Raw genomic sequence first — 13,810 nt, forward strand, 5'->3', positions numbered from 1 at the left:
TAAAATAAAGAATAGACAGCAATTTTAACTTCCGGTTGAAGCTAAAGATAAGCGTCACGTGCGCCCGTTTGTACATGGTCAAGACATCTACCCCAAGTACCCCTCTAACTCATCCCCCAAGAGACACGGACAAAATGAATGAAATCACTAATATTGCAGCCACAACAAGCAATGGGATTGACCAGCGCCGTCCATTTCCTTGCGATCAATGCGCCAAGTTCTTCACGCGGAGTGCAAGTACCCCACAACTTTCTCTCTTCATTGTCTAGCTCTAATGCGGATCTGCAGGAGAATCTCCAACGGCATAAGCGCGCACGTAAGTGTGCATAAAAATCCGGAATCGTTATGTGAGCTAACTGAAATTGATATTCACAAGGGCACGGCGGCGTCTCGCGTAAGAACTACCAATGTCACAGATGTTTAGCTCGGTTCTCTCGAAGGTATTATTCAAATGTTTCCATTCTTTCCCAGGCAGTGCAATGACATTGACAAATTTGCAGCGACGTATATAAGAGGCATGGTGATCGTTGTCGTGTGATGGAAGCTCGACTTGAAACTCAATCATCTCAGCCACAGGCATCGTGGGGGGACATACCAAGTATTGATACACCCCGGACAATGGTGGACATGGTATCACCTTTGACTGCCACCCACAACCCAGCCGAAGGCGTCGCGACCGACCAATCTTTTTCAGAAAATCATAGTCCATTAGCTACCGATGCAGCCCGAACTTACTCTTCCTCTTCCTCGCCGAGGTAGGCTCAATAACCTAATATTACTGTGCCAACTCACTCTCGATGTCTTGCCACGGGACAGTGCTGGCTTATCGGCTCGAAATAAGTGGCTAATGATCGAAAATAAATTACAGAAATAGCGCTCATCATGAGGAAATATATGTGAAGCAGTACTTCGAGAATTTCCACCCATCTTTCCCTCTATTGCATCGACCAACATTTGCCGTATCCTCGACACCCAAACTACTACTGAGGGCCGTAACTGTCATTGGGAGCTTATTTTCCCCTCAGGCCTACAATCAAGACGAAACCCAGGCTCTGAGTAGCTGGCGTCAAGATGTGTGGCAAAGGGGACAGGAAGAGCTTCAGCAAATTGTATATGAAGTTCCCCTTCTTTTGTATCGTGGGAGAGATGTCCTAATCAAAAGTGCTCTACTAGGTATCCTCAAATCTCAGTGAGATTAGACAGCCTTGGGCTATACAAGCCTGGCTTCTCTACATAATTTATGGGGTGTATGCAAGTGAAGCAAGCTACTTCGAAACCGCAAGAAAGAGGCTTCGGCAACTTGTCGATGTTTGTATCGTCTTCTTTGATTCTATTTCCTTTATTCGGCTAGACTTACCTTTGATATAGGCCGTCCACGAAATTGGCTTGTTCCAACAGGGTATTGCTATACCAGATGCTCAGTCTTGGATGTACCAGCTTGATTTCGATTCAACCAGAGATGAATCACAGTCTCTATATACACGTTGGACATCATACATCACAACTGAATCAATGAGATTGTCATTGTACACTCTAGTCTTCCTTGACTCACACGCATTTTCGTCATGCAATTCTCGTCCCTTGATGTCACCAATGGAGCTTGGCTGGGAACTTCCCTTTCCTATTAGCCTATGGGAAGCCAAAAACTCGCATATATGGTTGCTGCGATTCAACGAGAACTTTGATATTTCGACACTTTCACTGGCCAATAGTTTCTTACACGCACCACGCGGCCTGGGGACAACTTCCTTAACTATTGCTACTCAGCAACTCATGACTCAAACACCAGACTCGGAACTTTTGACTGCACTAGAAGCATCCCCCTTTGCGGCATTTTTTGTCCTGGTAAACATCGGCGCTTTAGTGCGGGATTTTACGAGATGTTACTATCAAATGCCGCCTAGTCCAGCAGATCCAAATCCGTATCACATACTAACCCAAGCACAGAACAAACAAGTCCACACTGCAATAGAAGCAATCGCGAAAATCGTCAAGAAACAAGCTTACACTGGCGACAGTCCCCAATTTCTCCTCTGGAGAACGAATGAGCTCTTTATCTCTTCTTTGAAGATCAGCTTATGTCGCCCCGATCAGCTATTGGTAGCAGGCATTGTAGATAACAACTTGATAGCTGGCATGGCCGCTTCGACTCACCTAACTCAAGGCAATCTTGTCGCGATCCGACGATCAGCCCCTCTTGTCTCTCACCATGTCGGTGGCGACGAAGGTATAGTGGCTCTTCTGAAAGATCTATCGGTCGCATCGTCCAGTATATTTGGAGAGGAGCAGGACAAAGTTGTACGAGAGGCACCATGGGTAACCGTTGTTAGCTATGGTGCTTTGTTATGTATTTGGGGGGCTCTCAAGCGCGCAAGTACCGATATACGCCATCATTTGAATACCTTCAACGAACTTCCAATGACATCGGAATCTTGCATGTTGATCTTCAACACGCTCATGGAGTCCGTTCTTCTCTACTCCACCACAGAGAATGACTGGACAAGAGACTTCCGTTTGTGGACTATGGACCGGGAAGCTTTTATTAGCTTACTCGACAACAGCGACTCACTAATTGTCAATTTGATCAAGACGTTCTGTCACCGAAGGTCATTGTGGGGCATTGGACCTTCCATGCTGGCTGTGTTGGGCGAGATCCCCGGTACTGGAGTGGAGTGAACTGCAGAGCGGGGAATATTGTTATCGGAAATTGTGAATGGGGGTAGTGAAGCTAATCAAAGTGAGTGGAGGATCAGTTCGCAGTGGAATGTGGACTTTGAAGACGCCAAGTGGAGCTCCATACGCCCAGAACGGGACTCTTTATCGTTATAAGCTTTCAAAACAACAAAGCTCAACGAGAAAGAAAAGCGAGCTACCTGTACCAGTATAGACTTCTAATAAACTCAGAGAAGTTTCAAGCGACTGCAATCAAAGAGTGAAATGTCATCATCTAACCCGAGGATCGGCTGGGTATGTTATACTTCCATGGTTGATCTCATTCACTAATTGGGGCAGTATGGCCTAGGATCAATGGGACTGGGAATGTCACTCAATCTGCAAAAACATCTCAGGGAGAACAATTTATCCCCCCTCCTCTACAGCAACCGCACTTTGTCAAAGGGTGATATTCTTCGCGATGAGGGAGCAATGCCTAAAGAGAGATTCGAAGATGTCGTCCAGTCTACGGACGTGATCTTTACAATGGCAAGACCAATCCATTATAATATAGTGTGCGGCTGACTAACTAAGGGGATTAGATATCTACGGATGACGTTCTTATTGACCTGTTAAACAAGGCCTTGGTCGCTGGCGACGCATTGAAAGGCAAGATTTTCGTAGACACCTCTACTATCCACCCAGACACGTCAGAATGGGCCAGATCGCATCTCAAAGAATATGGTGCGACTTTAATAGCAGCTCCTGTCTTTGGTGCCAGCGCAGTCGCAGCCGCCGGGAAGTTGATATTCGCGGTTTCAGGGCCTGCTACGGCAGTTGAAACAATCAGACCATTTATCATGAATACTATGGGACGCAGTATCATCGACATGGGAGAAGATGTACGAAAATCCAGTCTTCTCAAAATATCCGGGTAGGTATCCACATTATCTGAATTATAAGGCGGTCTAGCACGACAATGCTAATATATCTTTTTTTTTCTAGAAACGTCCTCGTGATCAGTTTCATGGAGGCAATTGCCGAAGCACAGGTATTTGCTGAAGTTACGGGGATTGGAAATCAACAATTGGAAGAATTTATTGGAAATATGTTTGGTCCTGTACTGGAAAGTTACTCGAAGCGTATCACTACTGGCGCTTATGCACCGCCGCTAGACACGTCTCCGGGGTTTGCGGCAGCTCTTGCGAGCAAGGATATGAAACACGCTCTTTCTATTGCTGCAAGCCATGGAATTCGTCTGCCAACGCTCGAAGTTGCGTCTAGTCGACTTGCATCGGCACGGGAGTATGCTGGTGAGTGCTTGGATAGTTCTGCTATTTATGGAGCTGGAAGGATGGAAGCGGGTCTATCGTTTTGGAGCGAAAACAGTCGACAGGGGAATTAAGCCTTTGTGTTTCTAGTTTTGATGATTTTATTTGTTCTGAATCACATAGTATATTCAATTCTTACTCCACGTCTTTGGCTAAACGCACCAAAGAGATAAGCAGCGATAGGCTAGATCCACCACCTTGTCACTCACTCAACTCAATTCATTGGGTTGAGTTATAAAAGGCGAATACTGCACAGCTGTCTGCGCACATACTTCGATGTTTCTAGACCTTTGCTGCAGCTGATGCATGGGCCAGAAAACTCTCCTGTGGAATTGTTATTCTGCATCTTTTCGGTGGTCACAATCCTACCCTAGGATTGGGAGGCGGGGGGGATTACCCTGATCCCCCCCCCCGTCCGATAAGACTGATAAAGACCGTCCACTCACAAGATGGAGCTCCACCAGAAGTTGTCCACCTCCACAAATTCTGGGGTACAGGTTGAAGCTTGGCTGATTTCTTCATAGGCTCTCTGATAGCTCAACCGATAACCCTGCCAATGACCTAATATCAGACGGGGGATTTAAAGACAAAGCCATGACTGGATGACACTCGTATTTGGAGCTGACAGCTCGATTTCACAGAGCTGCATCGTGTTGAAACAATATGACGACAGGGCCAACTGATTTGAAGCTGAGTGAGCTTCCATCCAAGATCGATGCGGCGCAATCGGTTATGGATGTCCAAGATGGGGACTTGAAGCAGCATGAGATTCGTGACCTCGATCCTGCTCTGCAGTTTATGAATGCGGAGGAGATTGAATATTCCTCCGAAGAAGCCGACCAGGTTTTGTCCAAGATCGATCGAGTTCTCATGCCTTTACTATGTTGGGTTTATTTGATCCAATTTGCCGATAAAACATCTTTGAATTATGCTTCTCTTATGGGTATCCGCGAGGACACCCATTTGGATCCAAACTCGCAGCAATATAGCTGGGTTTCAAGTATCTTCTATGCTGGCTACATCTGTTGGGAGTAGGTCTGTTTCTTATCATTGTCCATATTCCACACGCTAACATATGTGATAATCTTAGATTTCCAACAACGTATCTTCTTCGTCGTCTACCCCTGGGCAAGTACACCTCATTCAATATCTTGCTCTGGGGCATTGCACTCGTCTGCCACGCAGTGACTCATAACTATGCCAGTTTACTCTGTGTCCGTTTCTTCCTAGGCGCATTCGAAGCTACGGTCACACCAGCCTTCGTCCTTTTCACTTCTTGCTGGTATAAACAAGAGGAACAAGCCAGGAGAATGGGCCTTTGGCTCAGTTGCAACGGAGTGGCCCAGCTACTTATTGGACCTGTTGCCTATGGCCTAGCCGGCGTGCAGGGAACCTCCATCGCCGTGTGGAAGATCCTTTTTCTTGTTCTGGGTCTACCAACCGTCGTAACAGGTATCATATATTTCTGGTACATGCCAGACAATCAAATTCAGGCACGGTTCCTGAACCATCGCGAGAAACTCATTGCCATTGATCGGATTCGGGGAAATTTTCAAGGAATCGGAAATCAAACTTGGAAATGGTCACAATTCTTTGAAGCATTCCGTGACCCGCGTACATATCTCTACGTCCTCTTCTCGCTTCTGATGAATATTCCCAATGGGGGAATTACCACATTCGGATCGATCATTATCAGCTCCTTTGGTTTCTCTGATCGCATGTCCCTGATTTTAAACATGCCAATGGGTCTCGTGGACATTGCATGTAAAATAGGGTTAACCTATCTCTCCGACCGATTCCTTGATCGCACCCTCTTTGCAATAATCGCCATTCTTATTCCCATGGTGGGTGGTATCATGATGATCGTGATACCACTTCATGCGAAGGCTGGCTTGCTGGTTGGATACTACTTAATCGGAGCTGCTGGGACTGCATGGTGTCTAGTTATGGTGATGATTTCAAACAACACCCTAGGATACACCAAGAAAGCCACAGTAAATGGCCTCCAGATTGTGGCTTACGCTGCCGGAAATTGGATTGGTCCCCAGACATTCCGATCAACCGAGTCACCGGAGTATTTCAATGGGAAGTTGATGGTCGCTGTCATGTACGCTTTGGCAGCAATTACCCTGGTGGCAATTCGAGTGATCAATATCGTAGAGAATAAAAGACGGGACCGGAAAGCGATGGAGGACCCTGGTCACGCACATGCTACCCCTGGCTCTGAATTTCTAGGTTTGACGGATTTTGAACAGCCTGCCTTCCGCTATATACTGTGATCTCTTGCGTTTGTCTGCGAGTAGTGGCCCTAGCTATCTTGTGTTCGAGTCTTTTCTTCAATTTATCAGAAATTGAACGCTTAAGTGGAGATTACTAGTTTATCGAGACATATAACGCGATTATTTCCATTGATGAAATATCTGTAGAAAACACTTAACGCTGCCAAATAAATTCTACGTTTATTCGCTAAATGCTTGATTGGTAAGTCTGAGTATGCACACGAGTCAGCCTGGGAGTAAAATACTAGTGAACTGGGATATCTACTGAAAGATCCAGAGTCTCGAGTGATTAGCATGAATGCTAGACATCATGTAGTATAAGCTTAGGTATCAACCATCTAGGTCTTTCATCATTTGTAAATCAAAGCTCTGATTTTTGATACGCTGAGGACAGTATCAATTGCTCTTTTTGCTACGTATATGTGTACTACATACTACGCGATATCATCAAATGCGATAGAAAAAATAAAAGATACACGATCTTTTTTTTTATGAATTTAGTGTAGTTCCTTCGATTTTGGAAAGAAAATATGTCAAATTACATACACTCCTATGCCTCCTCTGCCAAGCTCTGATTTGCAGCCACACTGCCGTTGGCAATAGGAATAAACGACGGCATGACCTTCGATCGATCCAAATTGGACTCATTCATCTGCCCAGGGATTCCATATCCACCACCACCAGGAGTTTCAATGACAAACCTGTCTCCGGGCCGAACACATACTGAATTCTTTCCACCAACAGAGATGTGTCGACCAGCCTTGGTAATCCACGTATTCTTTCCACGCTTTCCATCCGAACCACCGGCCATGCCGTAAGGCGCGAAACTTCGTCGTTCAGAAAGAATAGAAACAGACATCGGCAATCGCATCTCAATATCTCTGATGACACCCTCGCCCCCGGGATACATTCCAGCGCCACCACTCCCACTGCGAAGAGAGAAGCGACGCAGAATAACTGGATAGCGTCGCTCAAGTGATTCGGGGTCGGTAATGCGCGTATTTGTCATATTTGTATGTACGCCACTTGTACCAGCCCAGCTGGGGCCACCACCACTTCCACCGGCGATGGTTTCATAGTACCCGAATCCGTTCTCTCCATCATTTCCGAAAGTGAAATTATTCATGCAGCCTTGACTGGCAGCGCAAACTTCGAAGCTCTTGAAGATAACGTCGACGATTCGTTGCGAGGTTAAGACATTACCGGCACAGACTGCAGCTTCGAAACTCGGTCGTAATAGTGATCCTTCGGGGATGACGATCTTGATGGGTTTTATACAGCCTTGATTGAGAGGAATGTCGGAGTCAACCATACAACGTAAGGCGAATATGACCGCCGAGTTACAAATCGCAATTGGAGCATTCCAATTTCCTGTACCTCATCAGTTCTTTGTGTATTTCCACGATGACCTAGCAGTGTCGGCTCACCATAAACCTCCGGGCCTGTCCCGGTGAAGTCGAAAATCGCGGAACCATCTGATCGGTCAATCGTTACTTTGAGCATGATCGGGGTTCCGTCATCCATGTAATCGACCGCATGTATCTCTTTTCCACCACGATCTTCAGCAATTCGTTTCAGGAGATTTCTCACGGCAAGCTCTGCCGAGTCTTGAATCGCTCGCATATACATCTACTTTCGTTAGCTTTCCTTGTTGCTTCCTGCATAAAAGAAGTATTACCTGAACCACGTCCATGGAGTATTCCTCAATCAGTTGCCGCACAAGACGGATGCCACAATGGTTTGCAGCAACCTGTGCTTTCAAATCTGTGACATTATCCTGGAAACATCGTGATCCACTAGATCCCGGGAAACTTCGAGGCTCTACACACAGTCTGTGATGAAGCTCTTCCTCGTCGAAGTGACCAGCGCGTACTAGCAAGTATGAGTCAAATATGGCACCTTCTTCAAACAGAACTTTTGATAGAGGTGGCATTGAGCCTGGAAGTATGCCGCCGACCTGGAAAAGAACGTTAGTCAGTTTATCTATAAATCGGAGCATTAAAGCAACCTGTTTTAATGCTCCGATCGTAAGTTGAACTTACGTCGGCATGGTGTCCGCGCGAAGCAGCCCAGAAGATTATTTCTTTCCCATCGATGTCAAAAACAGGTGTAATTACGGTGAGGTCTGGAAGGTGGACACCTCCAAATGCTGCAATGCATGGCATTAGCTTCTTCAACTTCAAACACACGCAAATTCAATTCCAGGTACCTACCCGGTGTGTTGGAAAGCAAAACATCACCGTTCCGAAGCTTATCTTTCCACACTGAAATCTGAGATCTCACTGCAAATGCCATACTCCCAATCATAGCTGGTACATGGGGTGCGTTGGCGACCAGATCTCCCTCCGGCGTGAAAATCGCACACGTGAAATCCAACCTCTCTTTGATATTTGCACTGATACTGACATTTTGCAAAACACGTCCCATTTGCTCTGCAACGCCCATAAAACGATGGCGGAAAATGGACAGTTGAACTGGATCGATGCCTTCTGTGCTTCTCATTTTCGACCCTGGAGAATTCACGTCCAGAACTAGTATATCTTGTGTCAATCTCGCCTTAGATTGTGGACTGACCAAGATTGTCTGGGTTTTGTCAATCACGAGGGCAGGTCCTGAGATCTCACTCCCATATATCAGGTTGTCAAAATGATATACCGGTGTGTCCACCCATCCGATTTCATTGAAGTAAGTGGATTTGCATAACCTGGGAACTGCAGACAATGGCCTAGGAAATATTTTGGAATCTGAATCCAGAGACGTTGCAGAGGATGAGAATGCACTGGTCCCAATAGCTCGAATGCGAATAGTATCAACATATACTGCGCGGTTGCTAGGGGTAAATCCAAACTGCTGATGGTGGGCTTTGATAAAGGCTTCGCGAGGGTCCTGTGAATTTTCCAAGGATATCATGATTGCAGTTTCGCTACCATCGTATCTCATATTCAAGAAACGGCGAGTTTCAACTTTATTGAAAAGTTGCATAGAATCATTACCACGGACAACCTCTTCCAGAGCCTCCACGTCGCTATATATCGTTTGGAACGTAGAATCGTCAAAGGCTTTCGTGCATACCCGTTCTTCTTCGTGCACAACGTCTGCCAGCCCGATTCCATACGCAGAAAGAATGGAAGAGTACTTATGAATCAACACCCTCTTGATCCCTAGGGCTTCGGCGATAGCACATGCATGCTGACCTCCTGCACCACCAAATGACGCGAGATGATGCTTCGCAACATCATGTCCCTTTGCTTCAGTCAAACTGCGAATGGGCCCGCACATCGCCGAGTTGGCAACTTGGAGGAAGCTGCGAATAAATTCTTAGTGGCCATGTCTGATAAATATATGCTTCGATATACTCACCCATCTGCGACCTCCGCCCATGTCAATGATTTACCTGTTTCTGCGTTGATTCTTTGAGTGAGATCTTCGAATTTCGCGAGAACAATCTCTCGGTCCAATGGTTCATCCTCGTTTATCCCAAAAACTGAGGGAAACTCCTCTGGAAGCAACCGACCGAGCGCCAAGTTGGCATCGGTCACAGTTAAAGGGCCTCCCTTGCGGTAGCAGGCTGGTCCTGGATTAGAGGCAGCACTTTCGGGGCCAACGGCCATAAGACCATCTCTCCAGGCCAGTATACTTCCTCCGCCAGCTGCAATAGTATTAATATTGAGTTGTGGGGTTTGAATCGAAATGCCCGCAGTCGTTGTTTCGAAGATGTGATCCAGTTCCCCGTCATATCGACTAACATCGGTGCTAGTACCTCCCATGTCAAATCCAATGATAGGGGTTTTCGCATTCTGTTCCGTATCAAAGCAAGTTTGTGAAAATCCAATAACGCCTCCTGCTGGCCCAGAGAGGATAGAGTGTAGGCCCGAGAGTTTCGAAGAAGATACCAATCCACCATCTGACTGCATAAATTCCAACCGGGTCCCAGATTCTTCAAAATTCGGGAATTTCTTTAAAAATTGTTCCAGATATTGTTCGATATTCGGGGTTAGATATGCGTCAACCACTGTAGAATTTCCTCGAGGAACAAGCTTTGGTCTTGGCGAGGTTTGATGGGAGAGGGCAATGTATTTGAACCCAATCTCCAATGCTAGATCGCGAATTTGCAATTCATGAGTTGGGAAAATATAGGAATGCATCAGACACACCGCTAGCGAGCGGTAGCCTTTGTTGTATATATTCTGTAAATATTCCCGAGTACTTGTCAAGTCGATAGGGGAAATCACTCGGACAGCCTCGCCAGAGGTAGTTGTAGTGATTGCCGACTCGATGGAGTCTGGAAATTGCAATTTCACAGTACGGAGATTAGAATCACTGCACGCTTCAACTACCACACGCTCTTTCACTTCGTAGACATCGGAAGTATAACGGGTTCGATCTGCGGATAGACAGATCGAACATGTAGGGTCGGCTTTGGTTGCCAATATACAAGACATCTTTGAAGCCCTCGGTGATAAGTAGGGCTGTTCGTTCACCTTTGCGCTCGAGTAACGCATTGGTAGCAACCGTTGTTCCCATACGGATCCATTCTGTTGAGTACTAAGCGAAGATGCTCAAGATATGTCTGGGTGAATGATTCTTACCAACATCCGTAAGGTCTAGTTCAGAGCCCCGTGGAATTGTACTTTTATGGTAGATCTCCAGCACGCGACGGATTGCTTCAGTCGGCGCGTCATCATAATTTTTAGGATCGACGGACAAGATTTTGACGAGAATATCTTCCCCATTGACAACCTTGCAAATGCAATCGGTGAAGGTTCCTCCGCGATCTGGTCACGCCAGTCAATTAATACATTTGCACCAATAGATCCTCATTATGGGTGAACTTCAACACTCACCAATCGAAATGCGCAATGGCTTTTTGTTGGTACTTGCAGGCATATTCAATTTTGATATGAGGAGAAGCTGAGGAGAATTTCGAGTTGGTATTCGATCATCACGAACATGGAACGGATAAGAGGGAGTATTTGAGGTCTCGGGTACTAGCTTATCATGAACCAAAGGTACGACATAATGGCTATGAACAAAGACTGAAGATCATCTACTCTATTCCACTTCCCCACCTCGCGCATCTCTCTGCAGTGGAGGAGTGGAGGTGGTGGAGAGGGGAAGGAAAAGCAGCAAAATGCCGCAAAAGAAGATGCGATAGGATGTATGGTGGAGCTCCACCATTCCACCAAGACACATTCAGTTTGGAGGTCCGCAATTCAACATGTCCACCGTCGATGGTGGAAGATAGATTACGACTTATAGATAAATTTCACACTTTGAAACACGAATCTCATAAATGCACCGGTCCGCACCAGTACGTTTCCTCGATTTGATGGTTAGAACACTTTGATCACTTTGTGAATACTGTCTTATCTACGCAAAATGGGATCTATCGGTACATATCAAGAGCTATCAGCGACCAATGGAAATGGAGTTGAGTCAAAACCTTATGAAATTGTGGAAGAGCCAAGCCGATGCCGTCGCAAAATCCGAATCATTGTGATCGGAGCTGGTGCCAGTGCATTGAACTTTGCACATGATATCGATACAAGCTCGCTAAACACGGAACTTGTTCTTTATGAAAAGAATCCCGAGATAGGTGGCACTTGGTATGAGAATCGTTACCCTGGATGTGGCTGCGACATACCCTCTGTCAACTATCAGTTCTCGTGGGCTCCCTCTTCTGACTGGACCTCTTTGTAAGTTTTGCCTCTGTATAGAACATAAAAGAAGAAAAAGCAAGATTTGAATATATAGCTTACTGTGCAAAGTTACTCGGGTGCCCCTGAGATTCTGAAGTATTTCAAAGACATTGCTGATAAGTACGGGCTGCGAAAATACATTCGCCTAGAGCACAAGGTTGTCGGCGCGTTCTGGGATGATCAGGACCAACACTGGCACGTAAAGATTCAACGAGGGAATGATCCCGGAGATGTTTTCGAAGACAAAGGACACATACTGATCAACGCAAGTGGTGTGCTCAAGTTAGTATCTTTTTCTTCAACATTCCTGAAACGGCGAGACTGACGCGCCCCAGCAAATGGAAATGGCCTGCAATCAAAGGCTTAGATTCATTCAAGGGTCCGAAGCTTCACAGTGCAAACTGGGATGATAACATTCAATTGCAGGGGAAACGTGTGGCTGTTATTGGCTCAGGCTCCTCTGCGGTGCAAATTGTTCCGAACATTCAACCAAGTGAGTCTAGTTGATCGAGAAGATCGAGGATATTAATGACTCGGACAGGGGTATCAACTCTTAAATGTTTCATTCGCAGTGCTTCATGGGTAACTGCCGGTTTTGGTCAGCGATTTGCAGGAAAGGGAGGATCAAATTTCAAATGTAGTGCTACCCCTGGAACAAGTTCTATCAAGAATGAGTGAAAATATATCATACTGACAAAAGCAGATAACGAGAAGCAACGACAAATTTTAAAGAATGATCCTCAGAAGTACCTGGCCTACCGCAAGAAGATAGAGTCAGAGTTAAACTCCCGGTTTCGATTCATTCTCAACGGGTCTGAAGAACAAGCCAATGCGCGAGCTGTAAGCCCCCATCCCAATCAGTATAATATTTACCATGATGGCTTTTGACTGGTACGACGAAAATAAAATAGAATGCGGAGAAAGATATGCGAATCAAGTTAGCTCATCGTCCAGAGATCGCAGACGCGATCGTTCCAAAGAACTTTGCAGTAGGCTGCCGAAGACCTACACCGGGAAATGGTTACCTTGAGGCACTTTGTAGCGAGAACACGGAGGTTGTCACTCAATCAATTGAAGAAATTACCCCCAATGGTATCAAAACGGCGGATGGAGTTGAGCACGAGGTCGATGTTATCGTGTGTGCCACCGGTTTTGATGTCAGTTGGCGACCTTCATACCCAACAATCGGCCGCAAATGTCGCAGTTTGAGTGAAGAGTGGAAGGATATTCCAAGAACTTATCTCTCTATCACAGTCCCACATTTCCCCAACTACCTCAGTGAGTCTATCTTTACTGTCTGAGTCCTAGAATGACGAAATCACTAACCTGTTTGGACAGTCTTTAACGGACCCTTCGGCCCCTATGGTCATGGAAGTTTCCTCCCGATTACAGAGACTATCTCAAAACATTTCCTTCAAATGCTAGAGAAAATGTCATCGGAAGGCGTGACGTCTTTCGAACCTAAGACCGAGGCAGTCACAGATTTCTTTGAGCACCACCGAACCTTCATGCCTCGGACCGCTTGGACATCTCCTTGTCGTTCGTGGTTCAAACAAGGTACGATCGATGGAGAGGTTATGATGTGGCCGGGCTCAAGAATCCATTTCTTTGAGACGATGAAGCAGCCGCGTTGGGAAGACTATAATCTCAAATATACTACTTCCAACAGATTTGGTTACCTTGGGAATGGATTTGCCGCGCGCGAGTTTGATGGGAGCGATTTATCGTGGTATTTGGGTACTATTGAAGGGAATGAGAAGGCGTATCTTCCCGATGAGGATTTTCAGGACTTCATGGTGTATTGAGGTCAAAGTCAAGCCAATCAAGCACGATCTTCAGTGGTTTGGCT

The 13,810-nt window shown here is 46.0% G+C and overlaps 6 protein-coding genes across 6 annotated transcripts; 4 read left to right on the forward strand and 2 right to left on the reverse strand.

The window, feature by feature from the left end:
• Window positions 1-352: 352 nt before the first annotated feature.
• On the reverse strand, window positions 353-580 carry N7469_011195 (uncharacterized protein; the record flags this gene model as incomplete). Its single annotated transcript, XM_056650100.1, has 1 exon — window positions 353-580. The coding sequence occupies one exon, from the start codon at window positions 578-580 to the stop codon at window positions 353-355; it is 228 nt and encodes a 75-aa protein (XP_056495164.1).
• Window positions 581-1,584: 1,004 nt separating this feature from the next.
• N7469_011196 (uncharacterized protein) lies at window positions 1,585-2,676 on the forward strand (the record flags this gene model as incomplete). Its single annotated transcript, XM_056650101.1, has 1 exon — window positions 1,585-2,676. One exon carries the CDS (start codon window positions 1,585-1,587, stop codon window positions 2,674-2,676), a length of 1,092 nt encoding a protein of 363 aa, XP_056495165.1.
• Window positions 2,677-2,937: 261 nt separating this feature from the next.
• Window positions 2,938-4,057, forward strand: N7469_011197 (NAD(P)-dependent oxidoreductase; the record flags this gene model as incomplete). Its single annotated transcript, XM_056650102.1, has 4 exons — window positions 2,938-2,967; window positions 3,013-3,225; window positions 3,255-3,586; window positions 3,658-4,057. 4 exons carry the CDS (start codon window positions 2,938-2,940, stop codon window positions 4,055-4,057), a joined length of 975 nt encoding a protein of 324 aa, XP_056495166.1.
• A 589-nt stretch (window positions 4,058-4,646) lies between these two features.
• On the forward strand, window positions 4,647-6,262 carry N7469_011198 (Major facilitator superfamily domain general substrate transporter; the record flags this gene model as incomplete). Its single annotated transcript, XM_056650103.1, has 2 exons — window positions 4,647-5,014; window positions 5,074-6,262. 2 exons carry the CDS (start codon window positions 4,647-4,649, stop codon window positions 6,260-6,262), a joined length of 1,557 nt encoding a protein of 518 aa, XP_056495167.1.
• A 550-nt stretch (window positions 6,263-6,812) lies between these two features.
• On the reverse strand, window positions 6,813-11,149 carry N7469_011199 (uncharacterized protein; the record flags this gene model as incomplete). Its single annotated transcript, XM_056650104.1, has 9 exons — window positions 6,813-7,633; window positions 7,690-7,891; window positions 7,941-8,219; window positions 8,305-8,411; window positions 8,476-9,566; window positions 9,623-10,544; window positions 10,600-10,797; window positions 10,852-11,037; window positions 11,107-11,149. 9 exons carry the CDS (start codon window positions 11,147-11,149, stop codon window positions 6,813-6,815), a joined length of 3,849 nt encoding a protein of 1,282 aa, XP_056495168.1.
• A 492-nt stretch (window positions 11,150-11,641) lies between these two features.
• Window positions 11,642-13,766, forward strand: N7469_011200 (flavin-containing monooxygenase; the record flags this gene model as incomplete). The annotated part of the gene is made up of 7 exons (XM_056650105.1): window positions 11,642-11,958; window positions 12,031-12,243; window positions 12,297-12,454; window positions 12,503-12,601; window positions 12,665-12,801; window positions 12,873-13,239; window positions 13,300-13,766. The coding sequence occupies 7 exons, from the start codon at window positions 11,642-11,644 to the stop codon at window positions 13,764-13,766; spliced, it is 1,758 nt and encodes a 585-aa protein (XP_056495169.1).
• Window positions 13,767-13,810: the final 44 nt, after the last annotated feature.

This window comes from Penicillium citrinum (assembly GCF_028827155.1).
Source record: "Penicillium citrinum strain IBT 23319 chromosome Unknown utg000010l:1.0-1229701.0:1.0-1230130.0, whole genome shotgun sequence".
Classification (NCBI taxonomy): domain Eukaryota; kingdom Fungi; phylum Ascomycota; class Eurotiomycetes; order Eurotiales; family Aspergillaceae; genus Penicillium; species Penicillium citrinum.